General features: G+C 47.3%; 1 protein-coding gene across 1 annotated transcript in view; it reads left to right on the top strand.

The window, feature by feature from the left end:
* Positions 1-12,284, top strand: part of MAD1L1 (mitotic arrest deficient 1 like 1) — a 453,662-nt gene extending 441,378 nt beyond the window's left edge. Inside the window, exon 18 of the mRNA XM_083711565.1 lies at positions 11,542-12,284. Within this exon, the coding sequence (XP_083567691.1) occupies positions 11,542-11,700 (159 nt within the window). The 3' untranslated portion in view covers positions 11,701-12,284. The remainder of the gene's footprint in view (positions 1-11,541) is intronic.
* The last annotated feature ends 6,051 nt before the right edge of the window (positions 12,285-18,335 follow it).

Here is an 18,335-nt window from a genome sequence, read left to right as displayed (position 1 = left end):
TCACTTCTTCTCTCCCATCCCAATGCAGATGGACATCTTGGCACAGCCCCCTGGCTCCTGATTGAGGGCCACGTTAGATGTAACATGGGTCAAGAAGCCGATCCTTACCCTCTCTTCCTTGTGATACAAGTTCTCTGTGATGGCAAGGGCAGCATGTCGCATTGTGCAGTATTCTCATGTGGCGTTGGGAGAGCAGAGGAGACATGAGGGGTTACCAGCTCCCTGTTGCTTACTGCATCTAGTTTAGTTCCCACTTTCCATCTAGACTTACCCTCCTGCAGATCTTCTCCAGGGCTCCATCCAACTTTGATCCCAGCTCTGTGGGACACAAACTTCATCTCCTCGCAGGCTTGACTGCATCTGTATCATGGTTCCGGTGCTTCTATGGGCAGCCACTAGGTCTAGAACTAAGAAACCCCCGTTTTCTGTACAGCTACCCTGGGCCATCTAAAGCCTTCCTGTTCAGGAATTTGCTTGAGTAACTATGGCCGTTCCTGGCACCAGCTCTCAGCTTCTTTTCTGGTTCCCTTGGCTCAGACTCAGTTCAGTTCCTGGCTCTGGACTCCCACTCAGTAGCTGCCTATACAGCTCAGCTCCGACAGTGTCAGCTCTTGGCAGGATGCAGCTGGGGTGTCCCTTGGGCACAGATAGGGAAGGTGCAGAGGGGCAGTAGATCTGGTCACAGACAGGTCAGAGGTCAGGCACCAGGCCAAGCAGACAAAGGTCAAGAGCAGAAAGCAGGAGAGTAGGCAGCTCATGCATAAGATATGTTCCTTGGACGTATGAGCTGGCTTGGCTTTTAGAGCCTGGTGTGCCTTGATTGGCTTGGAGAATCAGCTGACAGTATTCAAGCTGGGAGATCAGCTGACTTCTTTGGAGCTAGCACTGCAGCCCCAAAGGGAAAAAGGTTGCCATGTGTCCTCTTTTTCCAGGACACAAGCCCCTAAAGTCTAACTAGCCTGAGCTTCTGAGGAACCACGGTGTTGGTGACCCAAGACGTGACGTGCTAGATCCTGGCTGGTGGAGACCTTCGATCAAGGCCACCCTCCCACTCCTTTAGAGAAGTAGCAGCTAATATCATGTTGAGTTTCCCTTTTTTCTTTTCCTCATCTGAAGAACAATAATTCTTCCCCCCCCCCTCTCTCTCTCCCCCTCTCCCTCTCCTTCCCTCCCTTGTAGACCTAAATCCTCTTCTTGGTGTCTCTGACTTTGCATGCAAGTGATGAAGCACATGCTGCTGTTCTTGTTTCTTAATTTATACTGAGGTTCTGCCTAAGGGCACTAGGCTGAGACGAAATAAGAACGTAGAAGAGCAAAGATGACTAAACCTAGTGTGAAGTACCAATGAGATTTGCTATCAACCCCGTATGTTGCTTTTACAAAACAATTCCTTGTGTCTTGGAGACGGGTAGCCAAAGTGCCCGTTCTTCTTCTGTTGAGACAAACTTTTCATGCAATTATTTCCTGTCGAATCCACGTGCTTAAGCGTCAGTGGACTCCCTACGCCAGCATCAGTCCCCGGAGCCTGGTGCCACCCGCCCACTCCATTCCACCTTTGCAAGGATAGTTACACTGTGCAAAACAGCTGCCAAATGGATTAATCATACCTGCTCTTCTTCAGCATGATTGTAGAGCAACTCACCCATCATGAGTAAAGCACCACTTTATCCCCACCCCCCACCCCAATATTCACCCCCACAGTCTCTTTCAAAGAGAGGAGCCTGTCACAAGAAACAAGGGAAATGATTTCTATTTGGCAGCCGATGAATCCTGAGGTCTTCAGCAACCCACCTGCATCATGAATCACCTAGAAGGCCCTTCAGCTGGAAGCTGCAGGTTGTCACCCTCACTTTTTTATTTTATTCTTTAACTACCTGGAAGGAGGTCAAGGAGGCAAGCCAGTGGGGCACAAGGGAGAGAGATGCAGGAAATATAGCAACACCCCTAAAATAGCATCACAAACTAAGAAAGCTATTCAAAAATATCCCAGAGAAGTAGGGCCGTGTGGCCTCTTTTCTCAAACCAGGCACAACAACCTACAATGTGCTATCTGCTCGTTAAAAAAAATATTCATTGTTTTTTATGTCCTGCCCCTGGGGCCTGATGAAGGAGCCATATATAAGAAATAAAATGTTCTCAATGTGGTTTTATGTTATCATCAATGAACATTGGCCTTGACAAGCCAAAATAGAGCTTCTGTAATCAGAGGCCATTTGTCTCTGATCACAGGATGCTCGGGGTGAACAGCAGGCACATCATGCTCTGCCTATGAGCATCTGCAGCCTATTGATGTACGGAAGTAGATCCTTGGGGCAGGGAGGACCAGAGCACAGCAGTGGGGTGCATGTTTCACACGCCAAAGGCCTCACACTCAATCCTCTGCATGTGTATTAAAAGTACCAGGAAGCAGGGGAGTTCCCTGGGTACCTAGATGGACTCTTGGTCTGATCCTGCAATGTGGGTCATTAATGTTTGCTTGGGGATTGATGCCTACCTTGGGAGCATCTCCTGAGAAACTGATTTCCTTTCTGCAGTGGCTGCTGTGACCATATCTATCATCTATCTATCTATCTATGGCCTCTCAGTTCTCCTTCGTTTTGAAACAAAGGTAGGATCTTATTACAAGATGGATCAGAAGATGTGCAAGGATCACGCAGTGTCTTCTTCTTTATGTTGGAGAAGAGATCTTAGTGAGATCAAATACCCTGAAAAAGCTCGTGGGATCATTGCAAGTTGGCAAAGCTTATCAAAGCAAAAAAATTGAGATTTTAACTGTGTGCTTCTGCTGCCCTACAAATGGCTTCTTTGGTGTTACTGATGTTGCAGACAGATGGCCTGGCAGCCCCCTTTATAGGGCTTGGATGGGAGAGGGAGATGCTGCTGCTGCTGCTGCTAGTGGTAGTTTCTCTTTTCTAGTGTGAGCTCAGATCAATATGGCAGGCTCACAGATGGTCAGGAGATGCAACACAGGCATGCTCAGAGTCGTCAGCAATGATGTGCTTTCCTTCAGCAATGGGGTGCTTCTGTCAAAATGGCCTTGCGCCTATAAGTAGGCAGGAGAAAGTTGAAAGGTCAGAACCTGCTCCTGTTTCTGGGATCAGGATTTCGCCTTAGTGTTTATTTTTAACTAAGTCTGAGCCAAATATTCTTCTTCTTTGTTTTTGAGTCTCAAAAGTACATATTTTTGAGGGCCAAACCAGCACCAGTCCAAATCCCTTAATCATATTCCCCCCCCCTTGTCTCCTCAATCTGGTGCTGCTTTCTTGGTCATTTCCAACCCTGCCCCTCTTCTTCCACGCCCACCCCCCCCCCCCCCGAGGTTCCATCCCTTTCCAAAGTGATTCTAGTGAAATGCCTTTCTTCTTGGGCCAGTGTTTCTGCTTTTGTAGAAACATGTGGGGCTGCTACTGAGGGCACTTCCCCTTTCTTGCTCTAGGCCAGGGGTCCCCAAACTAAGGCCAGCGGGCTGGATAAGGCCCAAGGGACTTGTTTATCCGGCCCGTGGCGACCCCTGCCGCCCGCTGCTGTCACCCGCTCTTATCGGCGCTGCGCTGCGCGGCTGCCCACTTCCGGGTTGGAGGAGCACTAGAAATATCTTGTACACATGCGCAAGCATTATTTCCGGTGCACATCTGGGTCGGAGGAGGCCCATGCACATGCACAGAAGCTATTTCCGGTGCTCCTGCAACCCGGAAGTGCGCCAGAAATAGTGTGTGTGCACGTGTATGGGTACCCGCTCCCCCGCCCTCCGGCCTGCCACGTGATCGGTGCTGGAGACACCTGCCCGAGGCACGGCAAGTTTGCTGACCCCTGCTCTAGGCCCCCATCCTCATCCCCAGAAGATTAGAATTCTGAACCCAGAGTCATTACTGTCTCATGACCAAGGAGCGCTGCACAATCCCTGCCATGTGCTTACCTGTAGCAGAAATAACTCCTGCCCAGCATCCATCCTGTTCCTGATTTGGGAGCTATGGCGCTACAGGTGCAGGTGTGAGCTCAGTTGCTTTCTATGTGTGGGTGTGCCACAGTTGGGTGTCATTCTCTTATTTTTTGTATGTGAAAGCTGGTTCATTACTCCCCTGGTTTTAAGGCAGTATGCAGGGGTCTCCCATCCTAAAACAAAGAAGATATGGTGGTGGTGGTCAGGTGGTTTTCAGACGCTGAATAAGAAGTATAAAGAGAGTGTGCAGTTGATAGAAATCTTGCTTTGTACTTCAGATTGCTCTTTGCCTCTCTCACACAGGTATTCAATTTCCTTTCTAGCCCTGTCAGCCAGCTTCTCCTTTCTTGCTCACCCTGAAAGAGCAGCTTTTTCATTGCGTTCCCTGGAAGTCATTTTAATCGCTGTCCACTCCCTACCCCCTCTTTCTTTCGTAAATTCACTTTATATATCAAGCCAGCGACATGGGGTCAAAAGTCTTGGCAAGAAGCAATTATTATAAAGAACTGGCTGACCACTTTTAGCTTACAAAGAGAATATTATAGTCAGGAGGAAGCTAGAGACACAAGCATTACTGCAGGGAAAAGCTTCTTTTTTCGGATGGATGGATGGATGGATGGATGGATGGATGGATGGATGGATAGAATCCCTTGCATGTCACCTGGACACTGCAGTTCACAGAATCATACAATTGTAGTGTTGGAAGGGACCCCCAAATGTCATCTAGTCCAACCCCCTGCAAGGCAGGAATCTCAACTAAAGCATCCAGGACCATCCCACCTCTGCCCTATTGGAGCCACATTGTTAAGCTGTCCTGTGGGGGGTTGGAGAGAGGACTGTGCAAAGTAATGTCACAGAGGCTTCAAAATCTACCAGCTGCTAAGAAGAAAAATCAAGAAAAATACTGCTACTGACAACCTCATAAGTATTGTCAGCCTGAACCCCATCACGTGGACCAATTTGTCTTGTTTGGTGTTTTTAATATTTCTATCACTTTAAATGAACACCTCCTAATTATAGTGATTTACTAGCTACCTAGGGACATGATATTTGAGCAGGGCCTAATGCTTAGGAGAGGCTGATCAGTGAGGCATGATTCAATTTGGGGATTTTGATAATGATATCACCACCCAGGAGAGCAAAGTTTTGAGCAATTATTCCGCTTCTCAGAAGTCTCCTCTGATTGCATTGCAGAACTAACGTGCCTGTGTCTCTCCCATCGCTTCCTCTCCTGCCCTTCCATCATCCTTATGTTTTGGGACAATAACTAGGAAAATCCTTTAGAAAGACAAATTCACATTTTGGTAGCTTTATGTTCCCACTTCTAAAAGTTATAGGATCATAGAATTGGAAGGGACTCTGGAGGTCATCTACTCTGATCCCCTGCAATGCAGGAAGAGAGAGCGAGAGCTTCGCAGTTTTCAACACAAAGCAAGGCTGCTTTTCATTATCTGAAATACCTGTTGAGGCTTACACTCTTGACCACTGCCCCTCACTGGTTCATCTCTCCTTAGAACCAGTTCATCTCTCCAGACAAGACCCTGCCATGTCATGGGTCTAGTTTCTATCAACCTATTCTTTGCAGCTGGAGCCCTCCCTGCCTAGTGCCTGTCTCTCAGCTCTGCCTTCACTTGTTCCACTGTGCAAAGGCAACACACAATAGTTACCCGCTTTTCCCTCATTAGATCAGCACACTTATAATGTGGACCCCACAAAATTCTCCTCCAACCCTAGTAAGGGCCATCAGGATCTAAGCCACTCCCTTTGTCCTTCCAGATGTTGTTGGACTACAGCTCTTGTCATCCCTGACCACCAGCCATGGGCATTGGAATCCAACAACATCTGGAGAGCCACAGGTTCCCCATCTAAGCAAACGTGTGTCCTTTGATACTGACAGCGTTACATCTGACCATGTGCTGACCCCAATCACACCATTTGACCCAAACATTTGGAATCGGCTCTCCTCTCCTTTGTTATCTCAAGGTCCTTCTGCACCCAGAGTTTTCGGTTTGAAATGGTTGTGACTTTCAAGACTAGATATTGTGCATACACCTGAGAAGCCTGAAAGAGGATTGTGTGCCTTGCATTTTGTTTCATGCATCAGCTTTGTTTCCTAGGCTGCCCTTTCTGTGTGTCGACATTCCAGAAGAAGCTGGTGGTCTCTCTGTGAGGCAGCTTTGCCGTTTTCAGAGACAGCTGCGCATAGACAGTTAGCTCCTGACATTTAGAAAAATCTTAGAATCTAAAGCAAGAGGCAGAAACCAAAGGATTTTCCTGCTAAAAGGTCAAAACTGTGGGTTTGTGTGCTTTTTTCCCAAATAAAAGAAGGGAAGGATGTTTTAACATTGGTTTGTTGGTCTGTGACAAGATCTAAGCCTGCTAAAGTGGAGATTAGAAAATACAGACCATGGCAGGGCAATGAAAATGGCCAGCAGCGGGAGGATGTTGTGAAGTGAGGGAAAAGGTTAAGAAAATGCAACAAGGGGGTTGCTTTGAAAAGAGTGCCTTTGTGATGCTGATGCAATGCACCAGGTAATTCCCCTGGGCAAACCCCACTGAATCTGCCTGGCCCTGTTTAATGCCATCCGAGCTAGTGTCCTTCATCATAACCCTTGGAAGTTAACTCCATCAGGGGATCACGTATTGCGCAAATTCCTTTCATTGTGTCTTTCCTAAAGCAAACTGCACAATCTCCACACCTCTATTTGTAAAAAAGCAACTCCAGGGGTGCTGTGATCCAAATCAGGACCATGGCACGGCGGGAAAGGGGAGCGGGTTAACCCTTCACAAAAATACACACCCCAGTTCCCACTGTGATTTCTATAAATAGCAGCTTTGGGGAGAAATGCTTCAATTTTGGATGGGAATGTGGCGTATGTGTGAGGAAAGTGTTAAACCTGCCCCACCCTCAAAAAATTGTGCTCAGTGCCCCCCCCACCCGTTCCAGCTGCATTCTATAAAGAGAAGGATGTGGGGGATCCCAGGCATGATATTCAAATGCACCTTGACACACACACACACCCAGCACTCTCCTCTCTGTTAATGGTTAAGAATGAAGCGCCCCTTCCTGTTCTCTCAAATGAGGTTCAGAAGGTTACATTTTCTAAATCTCCACCAACGTGGCATACTTGTCATTCCAGTCGTAAGTCGCGCGACACTCACATGCTCTGGAGTCGTGTATGTTTCATTGCCGAGTGACAACACTGATCCTCCTTTGTGTTTCGCATGTCGCCGCATTGTCTTTCGAGATGTTGGCATGACCCTGCCAGTCGGATGCAGCAACCTCTCAACACGGAGGGCTTAAAGGGAAAAAAATGTGATGCAGCATCTGACACCCGTCCGCACTGAATGTGCGCTTGACTTCCCACTTGGCTTGGGTCAGGAAGGAGGGCGAGACTTGCTGTGCGTTGACAGCTAGGAAAGCTATTCAGGCTTGTCGGAAGAGCTCTGCCGCACCACAGGGGGATGAAGAAGCAGAGATGGAAAGGTGGGATGAGTTAGACTCTTGGGCAGCAGTAGCCACACCGGTGCCCTCCAGAAGTCGGACTACAAGTCCCATCAGCCCCTTTGTCAGCATTGCCAATGGTCAGGGATGCATGGAGTTGGTACCCTTTCTCTAGGCTGTTTGATTCCATCTCAGTTGTGTGGTAAAGCTTTTCTCGGCTGGGCACCACTTAAGGTGGGAAGGCAGAGGCTCACATCGAATATCTCTTGTGCAAACAAGGAAACAAAATGAGATGGAAAATGGGTGTGGCAGGGAGAAGGCTAGTCCGGGTGCCTCTTTATGGCATCCTAGTTTTCTGTGCACAATGTTCTCTCCCCCCAAAAAACAACTTATGGTGAGAATTACAAGAAAATACAAATTTTCACCTGCAGACTGAAATGGTACAGTCCAGGAAAAACTTCATTCCTAGATTCTATTGATTGTAGATACTGGCTCTATTCCTGTACTCAGAGGGACAAACCAAGCAACAGCACCTCTGCCACTGCCATCCCTAGACATCCTTACAGGGCTGTGAGATCTCTTTGGCAAAATTGACTAATCGGTCTTAAGACTGGTGGATCACTACAAGGTTGTGGCTAGACATGGGTGATGTGTTGATATATCACCTGGGATCGGTTTGGTGGCCAGAGCGCAATGGCTCCTTCACCCAGCGGTATTTCACTCCTGAGTCAGGAACGGTGGTGGTTTCACCCATTATATATCACCAGGTGAAGGCGCCATTGCGCTCTGGCCCTCAAACCAAGAGACAAATGAGCCTTGAGGCGCCAGAGCCAATGCAGCTCATTCTTCCTTCAGCATGCCTGGCATTGGCAGAGGAAGGACTCCCTCTGCTGCTGGCACCTGAAGGAACAAAATGCATCGGCCCTGACCCCATGAGGTGCTGGGATGAAACCACCGCCGCTCCTACCAAAGGAGCTGAGGCGGTTTCAGCCCACTGTCTTGTGGGGCTGCGCCCGATGCAGTTTGTTCCCCCTTCTGCTGGTGATACATTGCAATGTTGAAAAGCTGATATTGCCCAGCACTAGACCTGATCTAAGGTGGGTTGCAACAGCATCACCAGCATGACAGAATTGTTTGGTAGGTCCCCAAATATGTATTTTGCATATAGGTGGCTTTCAGGTCTGTAGTGACTGAAGAGTAATCTCAACCAAGTCACCTGTGTCTGCTGGTATTGGAGCTTATGTGCATAGGCCACGTGCAGACATTACTTCCCCCCATGTTGGTCTGGTGACATTGGAGGATGTGCAGAGGAGACAGGTGCACTTTTGTTCTCTCTGTGTATGGGCAGGACCAGGATCAGGTACCATCCAAACCAGCCAGAGAAACTAGCCGTCATTAGAGGACACAAAGAATGAATGGGCTGGAAAGTTTATTATGCAGCTAAGAGAGAAAGGGCAGTTGGATCATGGGCCGCTCCCTTCTCTCAGGCAACCATTACCCACCACTGAGCTTTTGGCCCCTCGGCAACCTTCCTCTCCTTCAGTGGCAGGTAGATGGAGTGGAACGAAAGCCGAAAGGCACTATTTCCGAAACAACTGGCTCACTCAACGACTGAGAGCTGGTGCTCTGCTGTATCTGTAGCACAAGCCTTCCAAAAGGAATATATATTAAAAAATATAAAGCCCTGAATAATTTACCAATATCCAGTGTTAAAAGGAAGATTGATGGTGTTTTCCTTCTCTCCGAAGACAGCTAATCTTGTCTCATGCAGAAAAGCAAAGGCAGCTAAAGCCTCTTCTCTCCAAAGGGATGCCAGGACATGGCACCATCACGGGCTGCAAATTCACACACACACACACACACACACACACACACACACTGCCCTGCCACGCAGGCAGAAAGCCAGCTCTGGATTTACAACCAGCGTGTCAGAAGAAGTACAGGCTGGAAGTGCCAAGGAGGGAGTGCAATTCCGTGGGGAATGCCTGCTGTCTGTGCAAAAGGCTCCAGGATCTCTTCCTGGCATCTCCAGTAGAAAGGATCTTGGGCTGCAGGGCCAGGAGAGATCCTTGAAGCTAGAGGGGGGATCATTTGACTTTAAGAGAATGCTAAACTGAAAATATAGTTTTGCCATGCAGTAGACAGCAGTGTGTGTGGGCATGTGCATGTGTGTCAAAAATGCTTATCAAGATTTTTCATGTGTTGGGTTCATATGGCTTCTTGAATAATGGAAAGGCTGTTTGCATGATCAGGCGTGTAACACATTTGCGCAATTTACCATTTTACATCATTCACTTGGGTTTCGCTTGTCACTGGCAGCTTCAGGGAACTTTGTCCCCAGCCCATAAAAAGCCCATTCAGCCACCATTGAGGTTTTCATAGAATCATAGAGTTGTAGAATTGTAGAGTTGGAAGGGACCCTGAGGGTCATCTATTCCAAACCCCTGCAAGGCAGGAATCTCAGCTAAAGCATCCATGGCAGATCACCAGTCAACCGCTGGTCCAAAACCTCAAAGGAAAGAGAGTCCAGCACCTCCCAAGGGAGTCCGTCCCACTGTCAGTCAGCTCTCACTGTTCTTTCTGATGTTTCCTGATGGAGGTTCTTCCTGGTGTTTGCTCCCCCCCTCCACTGCCTATGCACTTTTGAGCCTATTTCCATCAACCCGTGGCCCTCCCAACATCGTTGTGGGACTCCAGTGCTGATCAGCTCCAACCAGCATGCCCAATGGTCAGGGATGGTGGGAGCTGCTGCAGTCCATCATACATGGGGTGGGGGCACAGGCTCCCCAAGCAAGGAAGGAAGGAAGGTGAGATTTGGCACCTAATACTATCATTGGGGGTGGCAGGGAGTTAGGGGCAATCCTGCCACCACCCCATCAACAGACAATATATTGGAAGGCAATTGGGCAATTTCAGAACACACAAAATTGAGTTGTATCCAACTATTTTCTACTCTGATTAGACCCATTTAAATTAATGGACATGAGTCCCAGTGCATTTTTCCTAGAAAAATAGCTGTCGCTACTCACCATGAATTTAATATAGTAATTGCCACACTTTTTAACAAACAAACAAACAAACAAACAAACAAACAAACAAACAAGAGGTGCTGGTACTGCATACCTTGAGTACCCCCTGAAAAAACCCCACTGGATATGACTAATTTGGGACAATTAATTTCGGTGGATATACTCTGGGTAGAACTTAGACGGATACAAGCCATTCTCCAAAGGTTTTGGAGGAGGGTTATCAAGGCAATGGTCAACTCTTCTTTGATTTTAATAAAGGACCTGTAGGGTGAAAGGGTCCGTCAGCAGCTCTGCCTCTCTGCCCTCAAAATCCCCCCTTCAGCCTTGCTCTGCTCTAGCAGGATGGATGGTGGTGGCTTCCTGGGTTGGCAGCAAAGGAAAGGTACATTTGAACTGGGCCTGGGGACCCTTGCTAATGGCTGTTTGGGTATTGCCACCTCAAGAAAGCACAAAATCAGGATGCATTTTTCACATACTGTTTCTGATGTGAGGCTTAAATGCATGAAGCAGCTCTGTGGTTGCTTTTTAACAAGATGCCTTCCTGATTAAAAAAAACAACAACTCATCAAAACCGACTTGGGTGTATATGCCGCTGAGCTATTTAGAAATCTAATGGAAGTAGTGAAGGTTGAATTATCAGATCTTCGGGAAGAACGAGGGGAGGGGGCTGAAGGGCTAAGACCATCAATCTTTCATGGAGACAGGGGATAGAGCTGTTTGTATATTCCAATCCCATTGAGACTGGTTTTTTTGATAGATTACCTTCAGTGGCGCTCCTTTTTCTGCACACGTTAACTCGACAGCCGCTTTCAAGTTTGTTTTCAAAACGTTCTCAACATTCTTCCCACTGCTCGGCAATTCATTATTCATCTGAGGCTTGCGCAAGGGAGCATTGTTCAGAGATTTTGGAAATGCAGAATCTTAATAATGGCCCAATTAAATTGTGTGTTGAACACCTGCCCAGCAGTAGATAACACTACCTTGATTAGAATAAGATATGCTGTAGGAGTCTCTGCAGCGTGGGTGCTGGAATGTGCTGGCGTCCTGGGAGAACAACACTGGCAGTCATGAATTAACAGCTTCGCTTCCCTTCTCCCACCCACCCTCCTCTTGTTTCCCCCCTACAGGCATCCAGAGCCCCCCATGCGAAGATGCAGCTACTGGAAACTGAGTTTTCACGGACAGTCCAAGAGCTGATCGACCTCCACCTTCTGCAGCAGGACAGCATCCCAGCCTTCCTCAGTGCTGTCACCCTCGACCTCTTCAGTCGCCAGACGGTGGCCTAGTCCTGCGTTGGCTGTTCTGTTTCTTCTCACCTAAGTTGAAATTTTTCAGTTTCTGCCTTTAATGGTTTCTCAAAGAAGGGGCCAAAGAGATCTCTCCACCCCACTCTTCTTACACATATTGGATCGTTGTGGCCAATGATAGCTAGGGAATGGGGGACAACATCCCCTCCCCCAAAAAAGAATACATTTATGAGGTTTCAGAGGGGTTATGGAGAGCCCCTGCTGGCTGGGCACCCAAGCCAGAGGGAATGATTGTCTGGTTGCAGCCCATCTTGTTAGCTGGTAATGACAAATGCAAAATAAGTGCCCTGTGATCCTTCAGGTTTCTTTAATATCCGGACCCCTGAGCACACATTCTGCTCTGAGGCTGTCCTTTCTCTCCCTTTGGCCCCAAGGCTTCTCTGACAGTATCTGAAATCCAAGGACTGGGAGGGAATGCTTTGTGCTGATTTAGTCTGCAGTAGAAGATTGAGATTTTGACCTTTACCTTGTGCCGGATGAGTCCTCCTCACCTTCTGTTAATTGCTCTTCCTGTACCCTTTCGAGACAGGGGTTCTATGAATAAAGTGTCACTTTTATATCAACTGTGCAGTTTACATGGAAGCCTGCAGTTCTCACTTGCAACCTGACACTCGATTCTAGGGCTGTTTTGACAATGAGACCTGGATGCGCTCCAGAGTTTGGCTCCCCAAGAATGAACACAGGTAACAGTGATGAATCAGAAGCAGAATTTTATTATGTCAAAAAAGGAAATTGGCTTATTATCTCAAAAGTAAATTGGCACATTTACTAAAAACATTAAACGCAATCAGCAAATAACACATCAATACTAGGCTGAGCTTGGGAGAATTAAAACCAGTACAAGAGTTATTGTTAGAAGCAATCCTAGGAACACATACAAAACCTAGGAGAAATTGGATGAATGGGGTGGAGAGGAGATTTGACTGAGGTGGTAAAAGTGGTACTGGAGAGGGGGAAATGGGGGCTGATTGTAGCGGCATGTTGGTAGAAAGAGAATGAGGATGTCAAGTGACTAAGCAAGGTCTGGGTGGTGATTTTAAGGTGCTTTGGGAAAGGTTTCAGGGCAAGCAGTTGAAAGAGTTTGGGGCAAGATGAATAAAGAGAGCAGGTCTCCCCAAGAAAGAGGGAGACTTGAAAGATGTTTGCGAAATGCCTTCTCGAAATGCATCTTATTCGGCTATCCAGGCAAGATGAGGGAAAGTGATTAACACATCTTCGGGGCTCTTCCGGCAAGAACCTCAAATCACAGAAAATTACTTGGTCAGTTATTGTGATTTGTGTGAAAGTAAAGAGTGACATTTTGGAGGCCTTTCCTTGGCTGAACTCCTCTAGAAGGTAGTCTGATGCTCTTCTGTTTATTTTTAAAATTTACAAATGAGAAGGAAGGAAGGAAGGAAGGAAGGAAGGAAGGAAGGAAGGAAGGAAGGAAGGAAGGACAGAGATTTACCATGAAAGGAGGCAATGGATTTACCAGATTCTCTTGCTACTCAGCTTCCTCAGACATGTGAGCCTGACCTCCTGTAATGGAGTCTCTCTTGAGGCCTCACCAGGCCAAAATCAAAACTTCCTTCTGCTGTGCAGGCCAGTGTAGCAAGAGCTGGATTTTTTTTGGGGGGGGGGGCTTTGTAACCCACATGTGCTCTACACGCCTTCATTTCCACGGTGCAGCTGCTCTTCTCTTCTACGGCATCACAGCTCTCGCTGTGATAAAGGATGATGGATGGTGGTGCTCAGGCTGATATTACCACACAAAGAGAAGGGCGCCTTGCTCACCAGCACACAGCAAGCCCATCATTTTTCTAGAGGCGTCTTATTAGGGTCAGTTATGAAGCCAGCTCCTCCTGTTAACCTGCCAAGGTCTCCCCCGCCTGTCCTTTTTGAAAATTCAGAGCAAAACAAAACATGGCCGTCGGCAAAATAATTGGAAGCTTGGCAATAGTTTGTTTACTTAAACATTTCTTCAATATTTTTCTAAAGATTATAATTCTGGTGTTGTTTGCAGTAGCCTATAAAGCAGCAGTAATAAAACACAGTTGATGACAGTGAAAAGTAGCGCTGAAAACAACTGCAGTCGGCAAAGGTAATACATCAAGTTAGTGGCTCCTATTGCATTCTGTCACAGCCAGGCCAAGGCTGTGGGTGGCCGTCCCCATTGCCTAGAGTGGTACATGTGTTTTATTTCTTTTTAGCTACTGTGGATGTTAATCGGAATATTTTTAAATAGCTGCTTTTTAACACTTTTAATCAATAATTTCTGGGTTTTGTATTTTTAGAGGTTTCCTTACAATCAAGCAATATCGGAATTGTTAACGTAAGGTTGGAGGGTTCATTCTTCAGCCCAACACCCCGTGTGCTATGGAACTAAGGGAGGCTTGAGTTGGAAGCTGTGGAAGCTGAACCGAGTGTGTTGCAGACAGAAAAATCCTGCTTCCAGGCAAAGGCACGCCAGGATCCTGGTATCCATCCCAAGCTTGGCTGATCAGGGGCAGGTCACAGTCCTGGCAGTGCAGACACTTCCTACTACCTGCCAACCAGAGAGCTGGTGTTGCATGGTGTCCTTCCCTCCTGTATATTGGGCCCTGAAGCCTGATCATCCACAGTCCCAGGTAGCCTAACTTAGCATCCTGAGACCACAAGGTTCCTGGTTCACCTGCCGTGGCCTATTCTACTTGATGATGAGTTAGCTCTGAGCAAATTCATTTGTATTGCAAACCGGTGCTACAATCCTTTGTTTCCAATAAGGGAATCTGGGAAACTTAAGTTGGAGCTACCATTGCTGCTCTACTGTCCTCTTACTGTGCAACTCCACCTGGTACGCAGGCTGAGACCCTCCCTGCCCGCGGACTGTCTCGCCAGAGTGGTGCATGCTCTAGTTATCTCCCGCTTGGACTACTGCAATGCGCTCTACGTGGGGCTACCTTTGAAGGTGACTCGGAAACTACAACTAATCCAGAATGCGGCAGCTAGACTGGTGACGGGGGGCGGCCGCCGAGACCATATAACACCAGTCTTGAAAGACCTACATTGGCTCCCAGTACGTTTCCGAGCACAATTCAAAGTGCTGTTGTTGACCTTTAAAGCCCTAAACGGCGTTGGCCCAGTATACCTGAAGGAGCGTCTCCACCCCCATCGTTCTGCCCGGACGCTGAGGTCCAGCGCCGAGGGCCTTCTGGCTGTTCCCTCATTGCGAGAAGCAAAGCTACAGGGAACCAGGCAGAGGGCCTTCTCGGTAGTGGTGCCTGCCCTGTGGAACACCCTCCCATCAGATGTCAAAGCGATAAATAACTACCTGACATTCAGAAGACATCTTAAGGCAGCCCTGTTCAGGGAAGTTTTTAATCTGTGATATTTTAGTGTATTTTTGGTTTCTATGGAAGCCGCCCAGAGTGGCTGGGGAAACCCAGCCAGATGGGCGGGGTACAAATAATAAATTATTATTATTATTATTATTATTATTCTGAAACTGGCATGAAGAGCGGTTGCCATCGCAGGCACCACAGCAGCGCCTGGAGCGTGGCTCTGGGGAGCCAGTGTAGCAATTTGTTTGGAACAATCGCCAACAGCAAAAGTTTCCTCCCCTCTCTCTCCCCCTTGGCCGCTCTGAGTGGCGGTGTGAAGATGGATTGCCTGGCATTCTGTGCCAGGGGAACACTTCCTGATTCGTATGCACAACGTGGCATCGAGAGCCGCCTTCATCAGTCATGGGGAAAATGAATCGTGACGTCAGCCACGAGCAGCTCCTGGGCCGACACAATGGCAGAGCCTCAGCTGCCTCTTGAAAAATCATTCCGCAGGCTTCTTACTGGAGAAATGAAGTAATTAATAAATTGACAATAAACCCACTATCTTGGCTAAACAGAGGTGGGGGGCGGGCAGGCAAAAGCTGCCTTGGAAATTGACTGGCAGTGGGGGGAGCCTGCCCATCAGGCAGCAGATTCCCAAAATGTGCATTGATGATAAACTGAATTAAATAAATATAGAAGTAGACCTTTTCCAGCTTTATGAGGAAAGCTGCTGGGGGGGGGGCACATCAGTCTAGATATATCAATCACTTCCAAACGTTTTATCTAAAGACGAGGTGGGACTTTGAATGGATGGGGCTCAAAAGGGGGACTCTCCCCGCACACTCCCCACTTTAGATTACTGCCTAGAATCTTGACCAGGATCACTCCATGGTGCAACATTTTGTTGCACACACCCCTTGTTCTTTCTTAAAAAGCCATCTTTATCTAGGTGCCGCCGTCACCCCATCCCGCTCTGTTGCGGCTTACGTGTCGTAGAGAAGAAGGTGGGAATGTACCAGTTATTGCCAGGCTTAAATCTGCTCAGCTTGGTAAGGCACGTTGAGCCTCATTCCCTGCAGTATCCTCTGTCACCAATCAGCATGAACCTGTGGGGAGGAGGTAACCACAAATTGATCATTTAGGACTGTCACATGTCTATTAGTCGCTTCCATCTCCAGAGGCATCAATTGCTGTAGAGAGTCAATTCAGTTTCTGCTCTGATGTGGTACCTACAGGTAGAGGCACCCTTATTTCTGCTTCCTTCTTGATCCCTTGCTCTGGCTATTTGAAAGACAGTGTCACATTTTGTGTTCCTTCTTAGAATGATCCTCTCCACTAAGGGGGTGGCAAGGGCTGGAAAGCCGTAGCTTCATCTCCAGACAACTAAAGCCTTCTTTTTATTCACCCTTGCATATTTTTTCTAAACCCAGAGGAGAGGGGATAGGGAGTAGGATGGGGGACAGATTGCAGAAAGCCTTTAATTCCAACTTGTTTTGTACTTTTCATCTCTTCTTGGGGTCAGCACTGGGAGCAAATTTAATCCGGCAAAATGGCCAAACCCCCCCCCCCCATGTTTAGGAAGAAGCTTCCTTTTATAGCTTCTCTGCTGTGCCTGGACGAGTTTAAGAGCCAGGTTTTTGGCTACAGTAGTACACTCTGCTTATGGAGCTTAATGCCCATTTGCAGAGTCAGGCCACAACATGGTTTTGTAGACAGAGAAGCCACCCAAAGTGCTGGCTGATCCACAAGTTGGGAGCCGGGGCCACAGATTAATTTAAGCCTCAGTTGCTTCCTGGAATCCGTTTGGTGAAAGAGGAGGATAAGGGTCCACAGCAGCAAAGCTGAGCTCCAGAAAAAGCTGCCAGCTCAAATTAAATCCCTGACATGGGCTGCAGCACAGAGAGCAGAAGGTGACGGATTCCAGGGATCTTGCTGAGGCTTCAAACTGGAGTTGAGTAGGTTTGGAAATAATGAGTTTTTAAGGAGCTGGTCCATTTGAATCTTGGCTTGACTCATAGATCAGTCTGGCCCCTTCCAAACTGCTCAGTCCCTTTCCCAAAGTCTGCAGTCTTTCCTAATATTGTTTTAAATTGTTCTACACACCCTGTTTGACTAAGTGGCTTCTTGGTTCTTCTGAATAAAGATATAACATAAAATACATCTTGCTTCCATTGCTGGACTCTGTTAGAGCTGCTGGAGCCAGCACAAGACATTTTGCTGCCTGAGGCAGGATAGCAAATGAGCCCTTGCCCCCCACCCCCAGACAGAAAATCCCATGTCTGGCTTTCCCAGGGAGTAAAAATATAACCAATAACTCACAGTTGGCTGTCCTTCTGTGGCACTCTAAACCAGCTGCCTTAAGGCAGCTGCCTCCCTTTGCCTAATGACTTGACTGGCCATGACAATCGCATGGCTTGGGCCCAGAATACCTGACCGGGTGCTAAGATCCTCAGGTGAGCTCCTTCTCTCAGTCCCTTCAACATCAGAAGCATGGTTGGTGGTGACATGAGAGAGACCCTTTTCTGTGTTAAAATCGTGTTTATGGAAGACAGTCTTACTTGGCTACGAGTGATCGCCAAAGAAGAATTGTGGAATTCCCTCCCAGGAGAGGTTAGAGACGAACTAAGACCTTCCTCTTCAGACAGGTCTTTGGAAACTAAGGTGGAGGTGGTCCTGATCGCAGGGCTACTCTCAGAGCAAACTGCATTTTGAATGCTGGTTCTAAATGTACTCTGATGTGTTTTAAATAGTGTTTTTAACTAGTTTGCATTTTATAATGTTTTTACAACAGGGGCCAAATGCCCTCGATGAAAAATTTGTATCATTCTCCTGACTTATAATAAAAGGGGATAGGAAAGATCCACAAAACTATCAGCCACTTAGCTTGTTAGACATCTCCTCAAAGTTATAAGCACGACGTCTCCTTCAAAATCTATCAGACTGGTTGCAAAGTAACAACATTATCCATAAGGAACAAGCAAGATTCAGAGGAGGACACAGTTCCATTGATCAGTATTTTGCTCTGAAAGAAAATATACTAAGAACATTAAGGATAATTCTTATGTGGCCTTTATTGATCGTTCAGCTGCTTTCGACTGTTAATTGGAATAGACTGTGGGAGACATTTCAAATTGCCAGCATTGACCGTAAACCTCTGCTGTTGATCCAAGAACCATACAGCAACACAGAAATGAGAGTCAGAGTAGGTTTAAATGGTGGTATGACTGATGCTTTAAAATGCCACGAGGAGCGAAGCAAGGTTGCATTCTGGCTCCCACTCTCTTTAACTTTTATATTAACGATTTGGTGTCATATTTTGCCAATGCAAGC

This window comes from Podarcis gaigeae (genome assembly GCF_964106915.1).
Source record: "Podarcis gaigeae genome assembly, chromosome: 14".
NCBI classification, from domain to species: domain Eukaryota; kingdom Metazoa; phylum Chordata; class Lepidosauria; order Squamata; family Lacertidae; genus Podarcis; species Podarcis gaigeae.
The sequence above is the reverse complement of the archived record's forward strand: the minus strand, read 5'-3'. Positions and strand labels throughout refer to the sequence as shown.